The 17,912-nt window shown below is 38.9% G+C and overlaps 1 protein-coding gene across 10 annotated transcripts in view; it reads left to right on the top strand.

Annotated features, from left to right (window-relative positions):
- CaMKII (Calcium/calmodulin-dependent protein kinase II) overlaps positions 1–17,912 on the top strand; it is a 1,009,248-nt gene that overhangs the window by 684,117 nt on the left and 307,219 nt on the right. For all 10 annotated transcript variants that reach the window (XM_067154892.2, XM_067154895.2, XM_067154898.2 and 7 more), the window contains exons 6-9: positions 3,291–3,393; positions 14,461–14,544; positions 14,639–14,733; positions 16,782–16,904. In XM_067154892.2, coding sequence (XP_067010993.1) covers positions 3,291–3,393; positions 14,461–14,544; positions 14,639–14,733; positions 16,782–16,904 — 405 coding nt within the window. The remainder of the gene's footprint in view (positions 1–3,290; positions 3,394–14,460; positions 14,545–14,638; positions 14,734–16,781; positions 16,905–17,912) is intronic.

Consider the following 17,912-nt stretch of genomic DNA (forward strand, 5'->3'; position numbering starts at 1 on the left):
TCTTTCCGAATTGCCCAGTAAATTTTCATTCGTTCTAATCTTTTCTGTTGCCCCTCACCTGTAAATGTCCTTTTCTTTTTATGACGTTTTTCTATTTTTGGTTTAAATCTTATTTTTATGTTTTTCAATTTCTTTAAATGTTATATTTTGTTTTGCAAATCGTCCAGAGTTATTTCTAGTTCTTCCATATTCTCTCTAATTTTCTTCATCCATCAACTTCATCTTCATATTGTGATCTCTACTTTTAAAAGCTCCACTCAAGTTTATTCGTCTACTAATGTCATTGGAAATAAACGAAGGTCTACAAGAAATTGACATTACCGAAGAAACAAGATAGAGCATATTTTAGAAGTTTAGTAAACAAACATAAAGTTAGTGTCAAAACTAAAAGAAAATATACAGGATGGATAGAAGAACGCATAGAGACTCAGTGAACGAGAGAAGAGATATTGGGAGAAAAGAAGAAAACATTGTGCTAAATAAGTTCAAAAGCGCGCATTAGTAGGCATAACGAATCAAGAAGAATGTTCGGTTCCAAGGCCGAGTGGTCAGTATCTTAACCTTCGGCCGTCAGAGCTCCAGGTTTGATCCTCGGCCGGTCCGAAGAATTTTAACCTTTAATTTCCTTAGCGCCCACCTTTGTGGTGTAGTGGTTAGTTTGATTAGCTGCCACCCGCGGAGGCCCGGTTTCGATTCCCGGCTATGCCACGAAATTTGAAAAGTTGTACGAGGGCTGGAATGGGGTCCACTCAGCCTCGGGAGGTCAACTGAGTAGAGGGGGGTTTGATTCCCTCCTCAGCTATCGTCGCAGTGGTTTTCAACTTCTCCTCCAGGCAAATGCCGGGATGGTACCTAACTTAAGGGCCACGGCGGATTCCTTCCTTCTTCCTTGTCTATACCTTCCAATCTTCCCATCCCCCCACAAGGCCCCTGTTCAGCGTAGCAGATGAGGATGCCTGGGTGAGGCACTGGTCCTCCTCCCCAGTTCTATCCACCGGACGCAAAATCTCATGCTCCAGGACAAACTGTCCTTGAGGCGGTAGAGGTGGGATCCCTCGCTAAGTCCGAGAAAAAAACAACCCTGGAAGGTAAATGGATTAAGAAGAAAAAGAAGAATTTTCATGGTTCGACTCGAGGACTGTACGTCTGTGTTGTCCTTTAACACTCCCCCAACTCATACACCACACTCAACACTATCCTCTTCTACACCAACACACAGTTTCCAATATAGGCTATGGCAGATGCCACCCACCCTCGCCGGAGGGTCTGCCTTACAAGGGCTACACCAGGCTAGCAGTAGCCGAAATTATATTATTATTATTATTATTATTATTATTATTATTATTATTATTATTATTATTATTATTATTATTATTATTATTATTATTATTATTATTATGTCATACTGTAGGTCTTAGGTCACATTAACTCATTTTACGGTTTTCGGAGACGCCGAGGTGCTGGAAATGTTGTCCCTCAGCAATAATTTTCGTGCCGGTAAATCTACCTGCACGAGGCTAACGTACCGTATATGAGTATCTTCAAATACCACCCAACTGAGCCTGCCAACTTGGGTTAGGAAAGCCAGCGCTACATCGTCTGAGCTCCTCACCGCTGTTTTCTCTGGAGTTAAGAGGGAAACGTTATCTCATTGCATTCCCTCTCAAACAATAATCACGAGCATCGCAACCTTATGAAGATAACATACCATCGTCAACCTCAAAGGAAAGGAAAGAAAAGGAAAGGAAATCAAGACAGAAAGATGTAATATGATCTGGACAGGTGTTGCCAGGATCGACCGCACATGTAGATTCATAGATCGGACCTTCCAAGATTGCTGCTTTTAAGGCCTGTTTGCTTTGATCTTAGCCGTAGGTCTGATGTTAGTGCATGTCAGGTTGAACACAATAAAGAAGTGTCTATAAAATTGGTGTTTCAGGTTCTTAACATGAGCCGTAGTCCCTCTATTCCTGCCCCTCTCAAACGCCCAAAATCTCACGCGTGCAAATTGAGCCGCAAAGTTCCTGTGCACAGTGCATCGGTCCCATTCGGCTCGGCTCAGACCAACGCTTCGTCTCTGGGCTACTCGGCTAAGCTCGGCTCAACTCGGCTCGGATTTGGAGCGCTACGGAGCAAGTGAGGAAGAGGGAGACAGGCGGAGCGAGCGAGACAGGCGTGGGGAAAGAGAGAGCGCTATTGCTCCAAATCGAGGAGTGGGGGTCTGCACTCTGGTCAACCAATGGAAGTCGTCTTTTGCACCGTGCACCAGGTGCATGCACTCTGAGAGGCCCTGCTCTATTCCCTAGAAGTAGTGGTTTCGATCCAGAGTAAGTTTTGTGGTAACAACGTGTCATTGGCGTCCGGTACATGAAAGAAAAATATCGATACCCTGGCCTCTTTTAAGATCTTTAAAAATATGTTTGTTTGTTTGTTTGTTTGTTTGTTTGTTTGTTTGTTTGTCCAACCCTTGCCCCGTTTCTCTACGGAGTAGGGTATTAGATGTTATCAATCTGCCGTGGCGGGTTTTTATGACGTTTATGACGTTTTCCTGATGTCAGCCTCATCAGAAGAGTCAATGAGATGAAATTATTGACGTGATATTAGTGGGAAGGGAGAGGGTGAAACCCGGTGCTGACACATAGCCTACTCCTGTGGAATAGCACCAAGGGTTGACGTCCCCACTCGACGGACGAATCACCATCAACAGCGTTATATGCCCTCACTCCATATGGGCACTGCGGAGAGCTTTGGAATTGAATCCAGGCTTTTGACACGCAGTCTAGTGATTAGAGATTGTATACCGTCACTTCCCTTACCCTGCCGGCCAACATTGTGATGGTGAATTTTTTTCGACCAACGGGACTCGAACTTCAACGCCTTAACGATCATGGCCACCAAGCGGGCCAACGGACTTTAAAAAGTAACATGTGTTAATATGAATAAACAGCAGTCCAATGATCCACTTTCTCCAAGTTCTCAAATTAATACTGTATTGCTGTATCTTGCCAAAGTATTTTGCTCTTTTGAGTGCCATAGACTTCCTATTTTTTAAGTACCGGTAGCACTTTAAGACAATAACCACAACTATCGGGATGCGGTTGTGAATCTGTTGTATTATACAGTATTACATTTGGTCTGATTTTAAAATTTTATATAGCCTATGTTTTCTTGTATAGATATGTCTTTGTCTGTTTCTCTGTAGCAAACCTAAAACAAAAACAAAAAGTAGTTGATTAAAGCTGTAGAAGTAGACTATAAGTTCTTTTGTTTCTTGTTTTCGTTTGTTACAGCCAGAAAATTTACTGTTAGCAAGTAAACAGAAAGGAGCAGCGGTTAAATTGGCAGACTTCGGTCTTGCAATAGAAGTCCAGGGAGAGCAGCAAGCATGGTTTGGTGAGTAACTTTCAAGTATATTGTAAGTAATATGCCAACCCACGGTCTTTCAACTTACTACTTAGTTAACTAGATTTCTACGGCACAAGTGCCATTATAGGAAGGAAATGGACAGATGAAAATCAGGAACAAAGGAATTTCACGGATTCCACCATACAGTATGGAAAACCGAGACGTGTGTGTGATCTATGTGACAGAAAGTGTAAAAGATGTGTGTAAAAAATGCTGCCTAAAACGAATGAAATACCTATCTGAATATAGCAAAGACTAAAAAACAGAACTGAATTTGCCCATTGAGGCGAACCTTAATTAAAAATTTGACTTGCTAGTTCTCAAAAAAAAAAGGTTATTGCCAACTTTGGAACTTAGGTCAGGTTAGTGATAAGACCGGTGCACCACGGTGGTCTGGATTAGTCAGGTCCGGCTTGTGAAAAGACCATTGGGCTTAATTGGCAATGGTTCGGGCAGTGAAAAAGCCACTGGATTGGGGGCGAGTAAAGTGGGTCAGGTTAGAGCTGCGAAGGGGCCCGCAATCCTCGGGTTATCCCCTTTCGACATTGTTAGGTAGTGACAAGACCGGTGGGTAGTTACGTCGGATACTGCAATTACTACATCTGTACTCGCCATGTTATGTCACTTTCGAACTCCGTGGTTTCTTTCTTTTCACGTTGCTAACACTAGAAAAAGAAGTTGGGCCAGGCAACACAGTAGCCCACACATGATGCGAACTCTATCGGAGACAATAGGAACTGCCCTGCAATCATGGGCACTCTTTGATCATAGGAACACAGGAAATGTATCCTATTTCAGAAATTGAAATGTATAGTGCTATTAGAACAACGTGCGTCTTTTATATATTAAGAAAGAATGTTTCTAGAGGCGGGTTGGTGGATCCGTGGCAGACATAAAGGAAAGATCCTTCCTCCCATCTACTTTAGTACGGTACGGTATATTTTCACAACATTTTGTATGATTTTTATTTTCCTTGCGAACGAGCTGGTAAAGATTATTTCATGCACAGTTACTTATTTATTCTGAAACATAATCTTCGGACTAGCTTGTTAAGACCTCTGTTCCAATCCCCATAACTATTTATTTACGAATAATTGATTAAATAATACGAGATATAAGCGATACCGGTACCGTTGGTGAAGCCGACGGAAGACTGATGTACGATACCGTATGGTAAGATGGAAGGTATTTCACTTTACAGATTTATCTTCGAATTAGGTAATTGCTTTTTTTTTTTTTTTTTTTTCATTGAAACACAGTGCTGTCCACCACAATATCAGACAGCGCATGATTACGCTGGGTTTTTTTATTTATTTATTTATTTTTTTTTTATGTCGTATATTTCCTTGCTTCTGTTCCGGTCCGCCGCCAACCCTGTTTCTCTGACGGCTTCTTTTATTTTCACTTTCCACGACCTTGAAACATCTGTTTGGAGTCTCAGATTACGCTCAAACTTTGGGAGTCGTTATATGTAGAATATATATATGTCCGATGGCTTGTTCTACACGTCCTTATTTAATAGCCTGCATACACACTGACATGCCAACCTTTACTGCTCCAGGACGACGTTCGTTAATTCATTCATTCATTCATTCATTCATTCATTTCCAACGAGCCTGCAGGCTCAGACATATGAATTGTACAGGACATTACATACTGGCGCTCACTTACTTACTGGTATCAAAATATAGTTTGTGTATATAAGGTTATTAGTACCAGTAAATGGTTGAATATATAAACACATACAGTATATAAACTATGTAAGCTTCCATCATCAATATAGGGTTAGAGAGAATTATTTCTGACTGTATTTACAAGTACATAACATAAGAGATGCAGAGGTACAAGAGTAGATCCAGTCAGTTTGCAAGATTGTTTGGGAGAATGACCTAAACGACAACCGATATTTTGATGTAAACAGCACTGTACCTTTCCCACAAATAACGCTTGACTCTTTGTTTGAATTTTTCCAAAGTTGATGCTGTTTTTACCTCCACAAGGATTTTATTAAATATTTGAATTGCAGAGAACTTCAAGCTGTTTATACCATATTTATAAGAACGGACATTGTATAAGGCAAAGTTATTTGCATGCCTAGTACTATATGGATGGTTGTCAGAATTCAGGTATATGTAGTGTTATGGTGTATTGATTTAGGTTTTATTTTATACATGAGTATAGCTGCACTGAATTCTGTATTCATGTTAGCACGTATATGTAGATATTTGATTGGTGTTAAGTATGGAAGATTAAGTATATTTCTAACAGCTCTGTTCTGTACTACATGACCTAAACCATTTCAGTTGTCTAGAGGCAGTCTTTGTCGTTTTGATTGCCTGTTGTTTACATACCCATGGCAAGGCGACATACAGTAAGTTATCAGATTTCGAATGGGGGGCATGATTGTTGGTGCCAGAAGGTTGAGGCATTGAATTTCCAAAGTTGTGGGACTTTCAGTATTCCTCAGTCCACGATGTTGTGTGTGTATCGGGAATATCAAAATCAAGGCATTACGATTCACGGTAGACAACACAGTGGCCGCCCAACGTTACTTGATGATCAAGACCGGCAGAGGTTTCATAGAATTGTCCGTGCAAACAGAGCAGAAATCACATCCATATTCAATGCAGGAGTTGTTAGATGTTTATATAGCAGATCAGTGCAGTGTTTTTTAGCTTCCATGGAATATAGAAGCAGAAGATCCACCAGACTGCCTCTATTAACGACACAACACTGGGCACAATGCCTCACTTGGGCTTATGAAGTTGCTAATTGGACCTGGGAGGACTGAAAACGTGGCTTGGTCCAATGGGTCACGATTCAGGTTGTTTTGGGTTGATGGCAGGGTTTGGGTATGGCACAAACCCCATGAGGCCATGCATCCCAGTTGTCGACAAAGCATCGTGCAAACTGGTTGTGGTTCTGTAATGGTGTGAGGTGTGTTCGGATGGCATGGGATGGGTCTACTTGTCCAGGTACCCATAAAATTCAATGCTAACAGGTAAGATACTCTCCTTAATGACGATTTACAGCCATTCCAACAAGATATACATATTTTATTTTTTTTGCTATTGGCTTTACGTCGCACCGATACAGATATGTCTTATGGCGATGATGGGACAGGAAAGGGCTAGGACTAGGAAGGAAGCGGCCATGGCCTTAATTAAGGTACAGCCCGAACATTTGCCTGGTGTGAAAATGGGAAACCACGGAAAACCATCTTCAGGGCTGCTGACAGTGGGGCTCGAACCCACTAAAAATTAAATGGCGTATGGCTTTTAGTGCCGGGAGTGTCCGAGGACAAGTTTGGCTCGCCAGATGCAGATCTTCTGATTTGACACCCGTAGGCAACCTGCGCGTCGTGATGAGGATGAAATGATGATGAAGACGACACATACACCCAGCCCCCGTGTCAGCAAAATTAATCAATTATGGTTAAAATTCCCGACCCTGCTGGGAATTGAACCCGGGACCCCATTGGCCAAAGGCCAGCACGCTAACCATTTAGCCATGGAGCCGGATAACCCACTATCTTCCAAATACTGGATACTGGCCTCACTTAAGCGACTGCAGCTATCGAACTCGGTCCCAACAGGATAATGCATCGCCTCATCGGGCTGTTGTTGTCCAGGATTGGTTCGACTAACCTTCTGGAGAGATCCACATAATGGAGTGGCCAGCATGTTCCCTCCCACCAACTTGAACCCAATTGAGCATGTATGGAACTTGGTGGAGAGAGCCATTCACACCCAAGATCTAGAACCTTGAAATACCAGGGAACTTTGGAAGCTAATTGGACAGCATGGCTTAACATTTCTCCAGAGGTCTTCCATACTCTTGTGGAGTCGGTGCCATGCCAAATTACTGCACTTCTGGGCTAGATGTGTATCCTATGACTTTTGGCATGTCATTGCATGTTGACAATATGGGTGTGAGTTACCTGTAGGATCACCAGTCTAGTGGTCAGCTCTCTGACTCCACATGGACATCTTGGGTACAAGACGAAAGATAATTTAAATTCAGAAAGCATGACAGCCAAGTGGGATTGTCACTGGTTTTTCACCAGGACAGCTGTGGTCCAAATCACTGCCAATGCATATATCCCTTTAGATCAGATTCCACATAACACTGTAGGTCCCGTGGCTACAATTACAATATCATTACAGTACTACAACCTTGCTTGTCCTATTTTAAATTCTGTACCGGCTGTTACATGCCAATTGGTAGATGCTTGGTTTACTGTTTAGTAAGAATTCGGACAATATTTAAAGTAAATTATGTATTCAGTATTATTATGTGATTAGTGAAAGAAGTGTGTCTTAGTATTTTCTTTGTTTTAAAGTAAATTATGTTCATATTCGTCCTTTGATTTTACAACATACATCATCATTAATTAGGTAAATATACTGACTGCTTACAAGTTCTCTCCTTACATTTTTAAGTTACAGGGTATGGAGGCTAATACAGTATATAATATAGTAGTATATCCAAATTTTACCAGCTTTCCCTCTATAAATAATTGAATTTATTCCTTCCCCTAAACAGTGATGTTCTGATGTGTTGTGTTGTAAAGCCATGATATTGTCATGTTCTTGAAATGTTCTCGTCCTGGAGCACGTACAAAGGCAAGTGGCTGTTAAGCGTAAAGTAACATGGCAGAGTCACATACTCTGTGAGTCAGTGTTCACTCTCTACATTTTTAGACTGATGTGGGAGCTTGTTGGAATTTAAATATTTTAAATGAGCTTCCTTTTTAAATTCAGTATAGTTCGCTTTTCTTTCATGAAATGAAGAATAGATATGCTCAATGTAATTAATAAATATTGAGGTAAGTAAGTCACAAAAATAATCTTCTGTAGAATTTCTTAGTTCTGGTGCATTGTATTCTCACATTACCTCAGTGATTTAAATTTTCTCTATACTGGTCATATTATTATTTATTCATTGGCAGATCATATGTGATAATTTAAAACAGGATGCAGTATTTTTATGATCACTGTTTGACAGGGTTGGCCACAATTTAAATCCGTTACTGATTTAATCATGAAAATGATTTTATTGATTATTTAAATCATAATTTTATTTTTTAATGCCTGTCCAAAAATGCACAGGCAGAATGAAGTAGGACAATCTGAAAATGATAAAATTTGTCAGTTTATGTCAGCTATTTTGTTATCAGCAGGCCAAGAAAAGAGACTTTTATTCTTCTAGTGCAGTGTATTAATTTAATTAAATGTTGTCTTACTGATGCAAAAACTATTTTGAATTTAAAATCATCACCTATAGTTTGAAACTACTAAAAATCTCTACTTCCATATGCATGCAGCTAACCTACATGAAAATCGGGCACTTTCCTGGACTTCCTAGACCAGCGTCTTACTTTGTTTCGTTTGAAAAGTTATTCCTCTTCACAGCCATATTTCACATCCCTCTCAGAGTTATAATTTATTTCCTCAGTTCAATTCTTTCACCTAAAAATACACACATTCAACTATCGTATGGCATCAAATTTTTAAATTGACAAAAATAATCCTGTTGTGTTTTACCCCTGTAGTCTTCATATTATTTTAATAATAAAATATTTAGCATGTTTGTTTACATGTTTATTTGATGATAAGAAGGGCTTGCAGCCTCTGATGGAATGCACTGATCCACTCTAGAGATGTAGGTATATACCAGCAGAAAATTGGATAATTCCCCTTCATATGCCTTTTATCACATTTAACTACAGTACTGAATAGTCTGTATGGGAGCACCACAATCACACTGAGGAGATGGAATTTTATCCCACTTGTAAAGGAATTTGCTGCAGACCCCATGATTGCTGCAAATGCAGGGCAGTCAAAGGTGCAGAGCTGTTTCTATTGAAGGCTGGCGTTCAAGATCCATTCTTTTCTCCACTAGGCATTTACATCAAAATACTGTATTGTTGGTGTCACGTATATCCTTATTAGTATTTACTACTTGTAAATGATCTTGAGAACACTTATTTTCAGTAAAGTGTGGTGGTAATTCCACTTATTCCAGCTGTGAGAAAATAATCTAAAATCTTTTCCATCCATAATGACTTTTCTGCAAACTCTTTCTACTGTTATATTTTTTAAATAAATACATTTGGTTAAAAATAAATAAATTTTGGTTTTTCAGTGTGCCATTGTTAGAGCCAGAGTATCTGATTGTCGAAACTTGAGCAGTAATCAGATACTGGATAAGTTAAACCTTCACCCGTTTTCTAGTCGCAGGAAAGTAGCCGACCTTAGCTTTCTATATAACGCTGTTAACGGTTTATTTCGTTCCCCCGAACCTGCGTCCTTCTTTTCCTTACATGTTCCAACTCGCAAAGCCAGGACTAATCCGCCCCTTCATATTCCGCATTCCCGCCTCTCTCTCGTTCAAAGAAGTTTATTTATCCGCATACCAACCCTCCTTAACTCTTTATCTTCTGACAGGAACTTGGACGTTTTTTCTTCGTATGCCTCCTTTAATCGATCCTTCCTTAACTTAACCTAGTGCATTTTCTTCATATTCCTTTTTCTCTTCTCATTGCTGTCTTTTTTACATAATGTAATATTCATTTATTTATTTATTTTTTACTGTACTATACCATTACTTACGTGTTATATCTGTATTTATCTTACTGTGCCTAGCTATAAGTTCTTCTCTTCGTTTTACGTTCAATCTTCAATTTTCCTCGTTGTTTCTTTTGCCTTTATATTTTGTTCTTAATTGCTGTGTTGTGTTTTTAATTTTTTCCTCTATTTTTATCATTAGATGTTATTTCCTCATTGTTCTTCCACTTATTTTTTTATATTTTTGCCTTGTGCTACTCCTCGGTAAATATATTTTTCCTTTGCGGAACTCTGTAATTCGGCTTCTTGCTGTTTTGGTTTCCCAAATAAATAAATAAATAAATAAATAAATAAATAAATAAATAAATAAATAAATAAATAAATAAATAAATAAATAAATACGATGACATTGGCTGAATAGAAATCTACTTCTGCGGCAGAACGAGCACGTAGCGAAAATCAGATAATATCTCAAAAACCTCAAAAAATACCTGGGTTGTCAGATGTATCTGTCTCCTGTCTACTCTACCGAGCATAGCCCATACCAGCGTTTATATGTTTCTCTCTCATTTTGTGCTTTTTCACCTTTTATCATTTCCACCCAAGGTGCTTTATGTCTGAAAGCCCGACTGATGGTATTTTTTTTACAAGTTGCTTTACGTTGCACCGACATAAATAGGTCTTATGGCGGCGATGAGTCAGGAAAGGGCTAGGAGTGGGAAGGAATCTGCCATGGCCTTAAGTAAGGTACAGTTCCGGCAATTGCCTAATATGAAAATGGGAAACCACGGAAAATGATCTTCAGGGCTGCCCACAGTGGGGTTCGAACCTACTATCTTCCAGATGCAAGCTCACAGCTACACGCTCCTAACCGCACGGCCAACTCACCTGGTCACCTGCAAAGGGAACATGCTTTAGTTAGAAAGTATAATGAAGATACAGTAACTGCCAATCCTAATCTGCTTATCCATAAGAATATTCCAGGCAATAATTTAAACAAGCTCTATTCTAATGTATTAAAATGTAATATTGACTGCACTGCAATATAACCTGATCATATTTTTTAAGTCGTCGTCATTTTCATTTCCCCTTGTCCAGCTCATTCCAGGACGGGGTGTTGATGGCATTTCTCCACCGTTGCCTCTCCACTTCTCTTCAGTAATTGTATTCCTGTCCGGTCTTCTTTTCCTTATACTGTTCTTCACAGAATTCGTCCATCTTGTTCTGGGCCTCCCTCTTGGCCTCTTTCCTTCTATCTTAGCCTCCAACTGTTGTTTTGGTATCCTTTCCCCCTCCATACTCATAAACATGTCCAAACCATCACAGGTTATTTTTCTTCATCCTGTCACTCAGTTTTTCTACCCCTATCTTTTTTCTGACCTACATTTCTTACTCTATCTCTCCTTGCCTTTCCTACCACACTCCTCAGGAACTAATCCAACTGGCCTGCATTTTACTCTCATTTCTTGCTGTCACAGTCCAAGTATCTGATTAATATAGGGGTACAGTACATCTTGTGCATTATCTCTAAGTTTCATAGAAACTTCTCTGTTCCACACCAGGTTCCTTACATTCTGGTAGAATGTATTTCCTGCTTGTACTCTCCTGCTGATCTCCTTATTCAACCTTGCATCTTGCATTATTTAATTTCCCAAATACTTGAAGTATTCAACAACCTTAAGGTTTTGTCCCCTAATACTAATGATTCCTTCTCTTTCTCTTCTTATCATCACCACCGTTTTGCTCTTCTCCACACTGCTTTTCATACCATATTTCTCAGTATTATCATTTAAAGCCTCTAGTTAGATTTGCACTTCTGTATTGTTGACTCCCTAGATTACCTATGTCATCTGCAAATAACAATATTTTCATATCTCCTGCATATCTCATGTTTGTTTCCTTTAGAATTTCACCCATAACCATTACAAACGTAAGTGGAGACAGTACAATTCCCTGTCTTATTCCAGTTTGGTTTCTAAATCGGTCTGTCCTTCCCACTGGAGTCTGGACACAACTGGAACAATTCTTATACATTGCTTTCACTAGTTCCCTTGATTGCCTTCCACATCCTTTTCTTTCCAGGGTTTCCCACACCTTTTCTCTATTAACGCTATTATATGCCTTCTCTAGATCAAAGAATACAATCATCAGATCTTTTCCATATTTCCAGCATTTTTCCCATCAGTAATCTCATGGTAAATGTACGGTCTGTTGTTGACCTGCCTGGTCAAAATCCATACTGTTCTGTTTCTGAATTTCATTCCACCCTTCCTCTCATCATCCTTTCTATTATTCATTCCAAAGTTTGGCTACTTGAGGCAACAGTGTAATTCCTCAATAATTGTCACATATCTTCCTGTCACCTTTCTTAAATAGTGGTATTACCATATTACACATTTACACCAATCATCAGGTACTTGCTTTTTCCTCCATATACACCTTAGCAGTCCATAAACTATGCCCAGTCTGGGTCATACTTGTCAGAATACTGTCCTCCAAAGAATGCATAACATGGATAGCAGTTAAAATGAAAACAATATGTAAGTGTGGTGTTAAATACTTTGAGTGTACACCAGTATAAACATCTCATAACTTCACTTCCAGTTATCTTTCTTCAGCCTTCAACCCTGATTGCCAGCAGAGAGTTACAGTGCTTTTCTGCTGGAACCCAGCATAATTCCTACTAGCTTTTGCCCACCCTCAACTTACTGACTGCTTGACAGTTTTCCAGCAATGCAGGACTTAACCATTTGCAGGATTTTGTAGTTAAATTGTCATTTTAAGGGAAAAAACCAAACAAACTATTGGATTCAGAATGTTGAATACATATATGAGCGGATGGTATTGAGTTGAATGTACACCACTGCTCTGTTTGTAAAAATGTAACTTGTTACTTTTATCACTGAAATAAAATTAAACCATTTGCTTTACGTCGTCGTACCGACACAGATAGCTCTTATGGCAATGATGGGATAGGAAAGGCCTAGGAGTAGGAAGGAAGTGGCCGTGGTCTTAATTAAGGTACAGCCCCAGCATTTGCTTGGTGTGAAAATGGGAAACCATGGAACTCTGTCAGTTCATAATCAGGAAGTGATGGACTAAAAAATTTGGTGTTAGTTAAAAAGAAACAAAATCATCTTGGCTGCAAGTTTGTAACTGTGAAATGTGTTTGAAGACAGTTGCATAGTCTGTAAAAACATACCCACAGTACTGTAACTTGGGCCCATACTTGTCCTCCGAAGAATGCATAATATGGATAGCAGTTAAACTAAAAATAAGATACCGGTATAACATCCTTCAAATATTTTGACCGATGTTAGGCCCCTTAAAACAACAAGCATCAAACATTTTGGTACCACATGGGAATTTGACTCTATCCATCTTAAGATCATCAGTCCTTGGCCTCATCTACTTTTCCTCTCCAACTTCCTGGCTGCCAGCCCTTGGTCATATTCCTCCACCTCACCTGCAAAGGGGTTTTTTTTTGCTAGTGGCGCTACGTCACACCGAGACAGGTAGGTCATATGGCAATGATGGTATAGGAAAGGGCTAGGAGTGGGAAGGAAGCGGCCGTGGCCTTAATTAAGGTACAGCCCCAGCATTTGCCTAGTGTGAAAATGGGAAACCACAGAAAATCATCTTCAGGGCTGCTGACAGTGGGATTCGAACCCACTATCTTCCAGATGCAAGCTCACAGCTGAACGCTCCTAACCGCACGGGCAACTCGCCTGGTCATCTACAAAGGGAACATGCTTTAGTTAGAAAGTATAATGAAGATATAGTAACTGCCAATCCTAATCTGCTTATCCACAAGAATATTCCAGGCAATAATTTAAACAAGCTCTGTTCTAGACAGCTTCCCATAAGGACAGCTAAGGACCTGACAGTCTGGCCTGGAAGCATGAATGGGTTGATTGATCGATAGTTCTCAACTGTAGCTACAGAATTTTCTTAGAGGTAGTGTGAAACCTGATACTCTGAATTTGTCTCATAGCATGTGGTTGACGCCGAACAGGATCAGAACAAATTACGGTAGATTAGAATATAGGCAATTGAATACACATTTCTATTATCCAGTATGTGGTTTTTTTCCTCTGTTGGTTCATAACCAGGAAGTTGTACAGGTTGGGGGAGGAAATCCTGAGTCCAGTATGCAAGTGTAGATTTCCCAGAGAAACCATCAAACATATTGTTGTGGAATGTCCTCTGTCTTCCTAGTCTGGAAATTTTCTGGATTTCTTGATGCTGCTCCAGAGGCTGTACAATTTAGACATTAATTTTTAACTTTCTTCTATTCATTTTTTTTATTTCCTCTTGTTGAATGTTGCTAATGTTTGTAATGCTGTACATAAATACTAATCTGGTTATGCAAGGAAAATGTATGCCAGACAAAGGTTTATATCTTCTGCTACTGCTAGTTGTTGATATACTTCTCTACTGAACATTTAATATATTGAGAAACCTTAAAAGTCGTCTTTCTTTTTAGGCTTTGCTGGAACACCTGGTTACCTCTCACCAGAAGTATTAAAAAAGGAGCCTTACGGAAAACCTGTCGATATATGGGCATGCGGTATGTATTCAAGAAACTTTTGTCATGCTCTACACTGTTACATTTAATGCAAAATATCCTTCAGTCTTTTAATCAAATTTCTGACTGTTTACAGGAGTGATATTGTACATTTTACTAGTTGGTTATCCACCTTTCTGGGATGAAGATCAGCATCGGCTGTATGCGCAAATTAAAGCTGGTGCTTACGATGTGAGTGAAAATGATCATTCATTCCTGTACTTCATACTCTGTTTATATCTCCATTAAAAAAGTTCAAAAACGTCTATATCTTTCGAACCAAACGGGGAAACTGTCAGGCTTTCACCTCACTGTTGTTCATTTGAAAGATAAAGTATCAAAGAAGTTAATTAACATAAGTAAATATTATATCTTGTTTATAGCCACCTTATATTAATGAGTCTAACAAAAAATCTGAGCTTTCTGCCAAGTTTCATTGGATTTCATCATCTTCGCATGCTGAACATTGCACTGATTTTTCTGAATTTTTCTTTTAACGTATGTTTTAAACAGACTGTGTTTTGGTGCAAACTTAGTATGCTATGTCAGAAGTCAATGAAACATCCTATCCACTGATACCTTTATTCATTGCTATAGACTTTGTATTAGTCGAGAAAAAGGGTTGTTGACAACGGAAATAATATACAGGGTTATTCACCTAACATTTTACACAGAAATAACTTCTAAACCATTAAAGATGTCGGCATTCTGTTTTCATATTTGTAAATGGTACCCAGGATCTTGTAAAATAACGTGCTACTTAGTCTCATGGGGTGATTAATAACCGAGGTATTGATACTAACTCCATATTTTTAAATGGAATGGCACAAAATTCATACAGCTGGCCTAAAAGTTAAACTGTGTACAAGTTCAAATATGTAAGTATTTTCAAAATTGGACAATTACTTTTTGAGATATAAATAAGAACAGTATGCACAGATTTGTATGCTGCATCAGACAGCTTGAAGTTTGGCAAGGACATATTGACGTGCAAGCAGTTTCCTGAGAGTGAGTTCAGCCACCAGGCATATTAGCATATCGTACACATGTGATGGGTTTGCACGGCCAACGCCCTTTCCAAATCCTTCCCATCCATGGGGACGCTAAACTGAGCACAACCTATTACACATGGATGTCAAAACAAAACAATTTTAATCTCCCTTCCCCGTTGTGTGTTTGCCAGTCATACAATAACGTTGCACACCCAGGGTATGTTACGGTACATCACATTATCATAAGTTATGAATTTCATTATGGTCCGTATTGACACATTATGTTTACAGTACATGCCTGGTATCCGTTCTGTGGCTGAAATCAATGCCAAGAAGCAGCTTGCATGCCAATACATCCTTGGCTGACTGCACGCTGTCTGATGTGGTACACAAAAGCCCAGATGCGGTTTTTATTGATATCTCAAAAAGTAAGTGTCCGATTTTGAAAATACTTACATTTTTGAACTTGTATGCAGTTGAACTTTTAGGCTAGCTATATGAATTTGTGCCATTTCATTTAAAAACATGGAGTTAGTATCAATACCTCGGTTAATCACCCCATGAGACTAAGTAGTACGTTATTTTACAAGACCCTGGGTACGAATATGAAAACAGAATGCCAATATCTTTAGTGGTTTAGAAGTTATTTCTGTGTAACATGTTAGGTGAATAACCCTGTATATGATATCATATCCTTCCCAAACTTCCTGTGTTTTTCAAGACCTATTTTCTTTGCTCTTGCCCTGTTTGACAGACTTTTTGAAAATAATCTAATATTCAGTGCATTGCCAGCATTATCAATTAAGCTTATGGACGGAAGAAACTAGAAATGCCAGAGTCGGTTAAATATCCCTTGGTAAATTATTCCAATGCCTGATCCCTCTTCATAGTGCATGCAGAATAGATTGTACAATTGTTGTTAGAGAAATGAAAGAGTCTCTCTACTTCTCTCATTAATGTACCATTTTCTTCCATGTATTGCTGTCTGTCAATGTATTCTCTGTAATTCTCACAGTGGTACCAAGAATTTACTCATAAATGGAGTGAAAGTAATGTGTCATTAGTTCTGTGCCTGTTGACAGTTATATGCTGAACATTTAGAAAAAGGCCTTGAAATGTTTTTATACACCACTTCCTTTTTTTTTTTTTTTTTTTTTTCTTTCTGCTGTCGGTTTTATATTTATTAGTTCCTTCAACTATTGCAGAGTTATGTATTGGTATATGCTTATCCATTCTTTCCCTTTTCAGTATCCATCTCCAGAATGGGACACAGTCACACCAGAAGCGAAGAATCTTATCAACCAGATGTTGACTGTCATCCCTTCCAAGAGAATTACAGCCTCAGAGGCTCTTAAGCACCCTTGGATATGCGTAAGTAACTTACTATGTTACTTTGCCAGTATGTAGTAAAGTGTATTGAAAGGATCAACGTTATATTTTTGAAAATAAAGGAGTGATGGGAAAGACTGTAAGATGCACTCTCATTAATTGTTTTCTCTGGTTTAAAATCTAGTTATTGAAATCACTGTACTATTGGAATTGAAATAAACCTAGAAATTTACTGGCCTCACCTTTTCATCATGAAGGAAACAGATTCAGATTTCTTGCAGACCTATGTAGTAAATGCTGCAAACCAGATCGTGATTCCAACGTACCTTGGGGAAACTGCAGTCAATATTTGCAATCTAATTGTTGCTGTTGAAACTTTCTAGGCTCACTTTCTCACAAACAATTCTCTGTAGGGTTGGCCACATCCACAGACATGGCTGTATATTGATATGTATATTAAATTTTATATAGCTGAGCAAGTTGGTAACAATAAAGCTGTAACCCACAGCTTCCAGTAACTTCATGCTACTGTACTAATGGTACACTAGAACAGTGTTGCTTGAAACTGGTGATTTTCCCACCATAGCGCTAATAATGATAATATTAGGTGCCACATGTATGTGGCGAAAAATCTTTGAACTACGCCAGCTGCCATGTGGTACCTAGCAGAAGACCTTGGAACTACTTAAGTAAAATAGGAAAATTGGCAATCCTACAAAAAGTACTATTTTTCTAAGGACCTTCATATTGTGGACTTAAAAGTGAGGAATCGCTTATTGAAATCTGTTTAGCTATTTTCTGATAGTTTTGGGTTGATGACCTAGATGTTAGGCCCCTTTAAACAAGCAGTACAAGCAAGTTTCTCACAGTTTTCATTCCTGGAAAACAACTTTTAGAATGAAATATATGGAATATATAGATTTTATATTAAATTTGATCAATTCAATCAGCATATGTATGAATTTGCAGTTTTACATGATAAATTTGAAATAGATAAATATTGTGAGTGCACTGTTTTACATCTCATCATTCTCTCTGTTACATTCTTTG

This window comes from Anabrus simplex, chromosome 10, assembly GCF_040414725.1.
Source record: "Anabrus simplex isolate iqAnaSimp1 chromosome 10, ASM4041472v1, whole genome shotgun sequence".
NCBI lineage: Eukaryota > Metazoa > Arthropoda > Insecta > Orthoptera > Tettigoniidae > Anabrus > Anabrus simplex.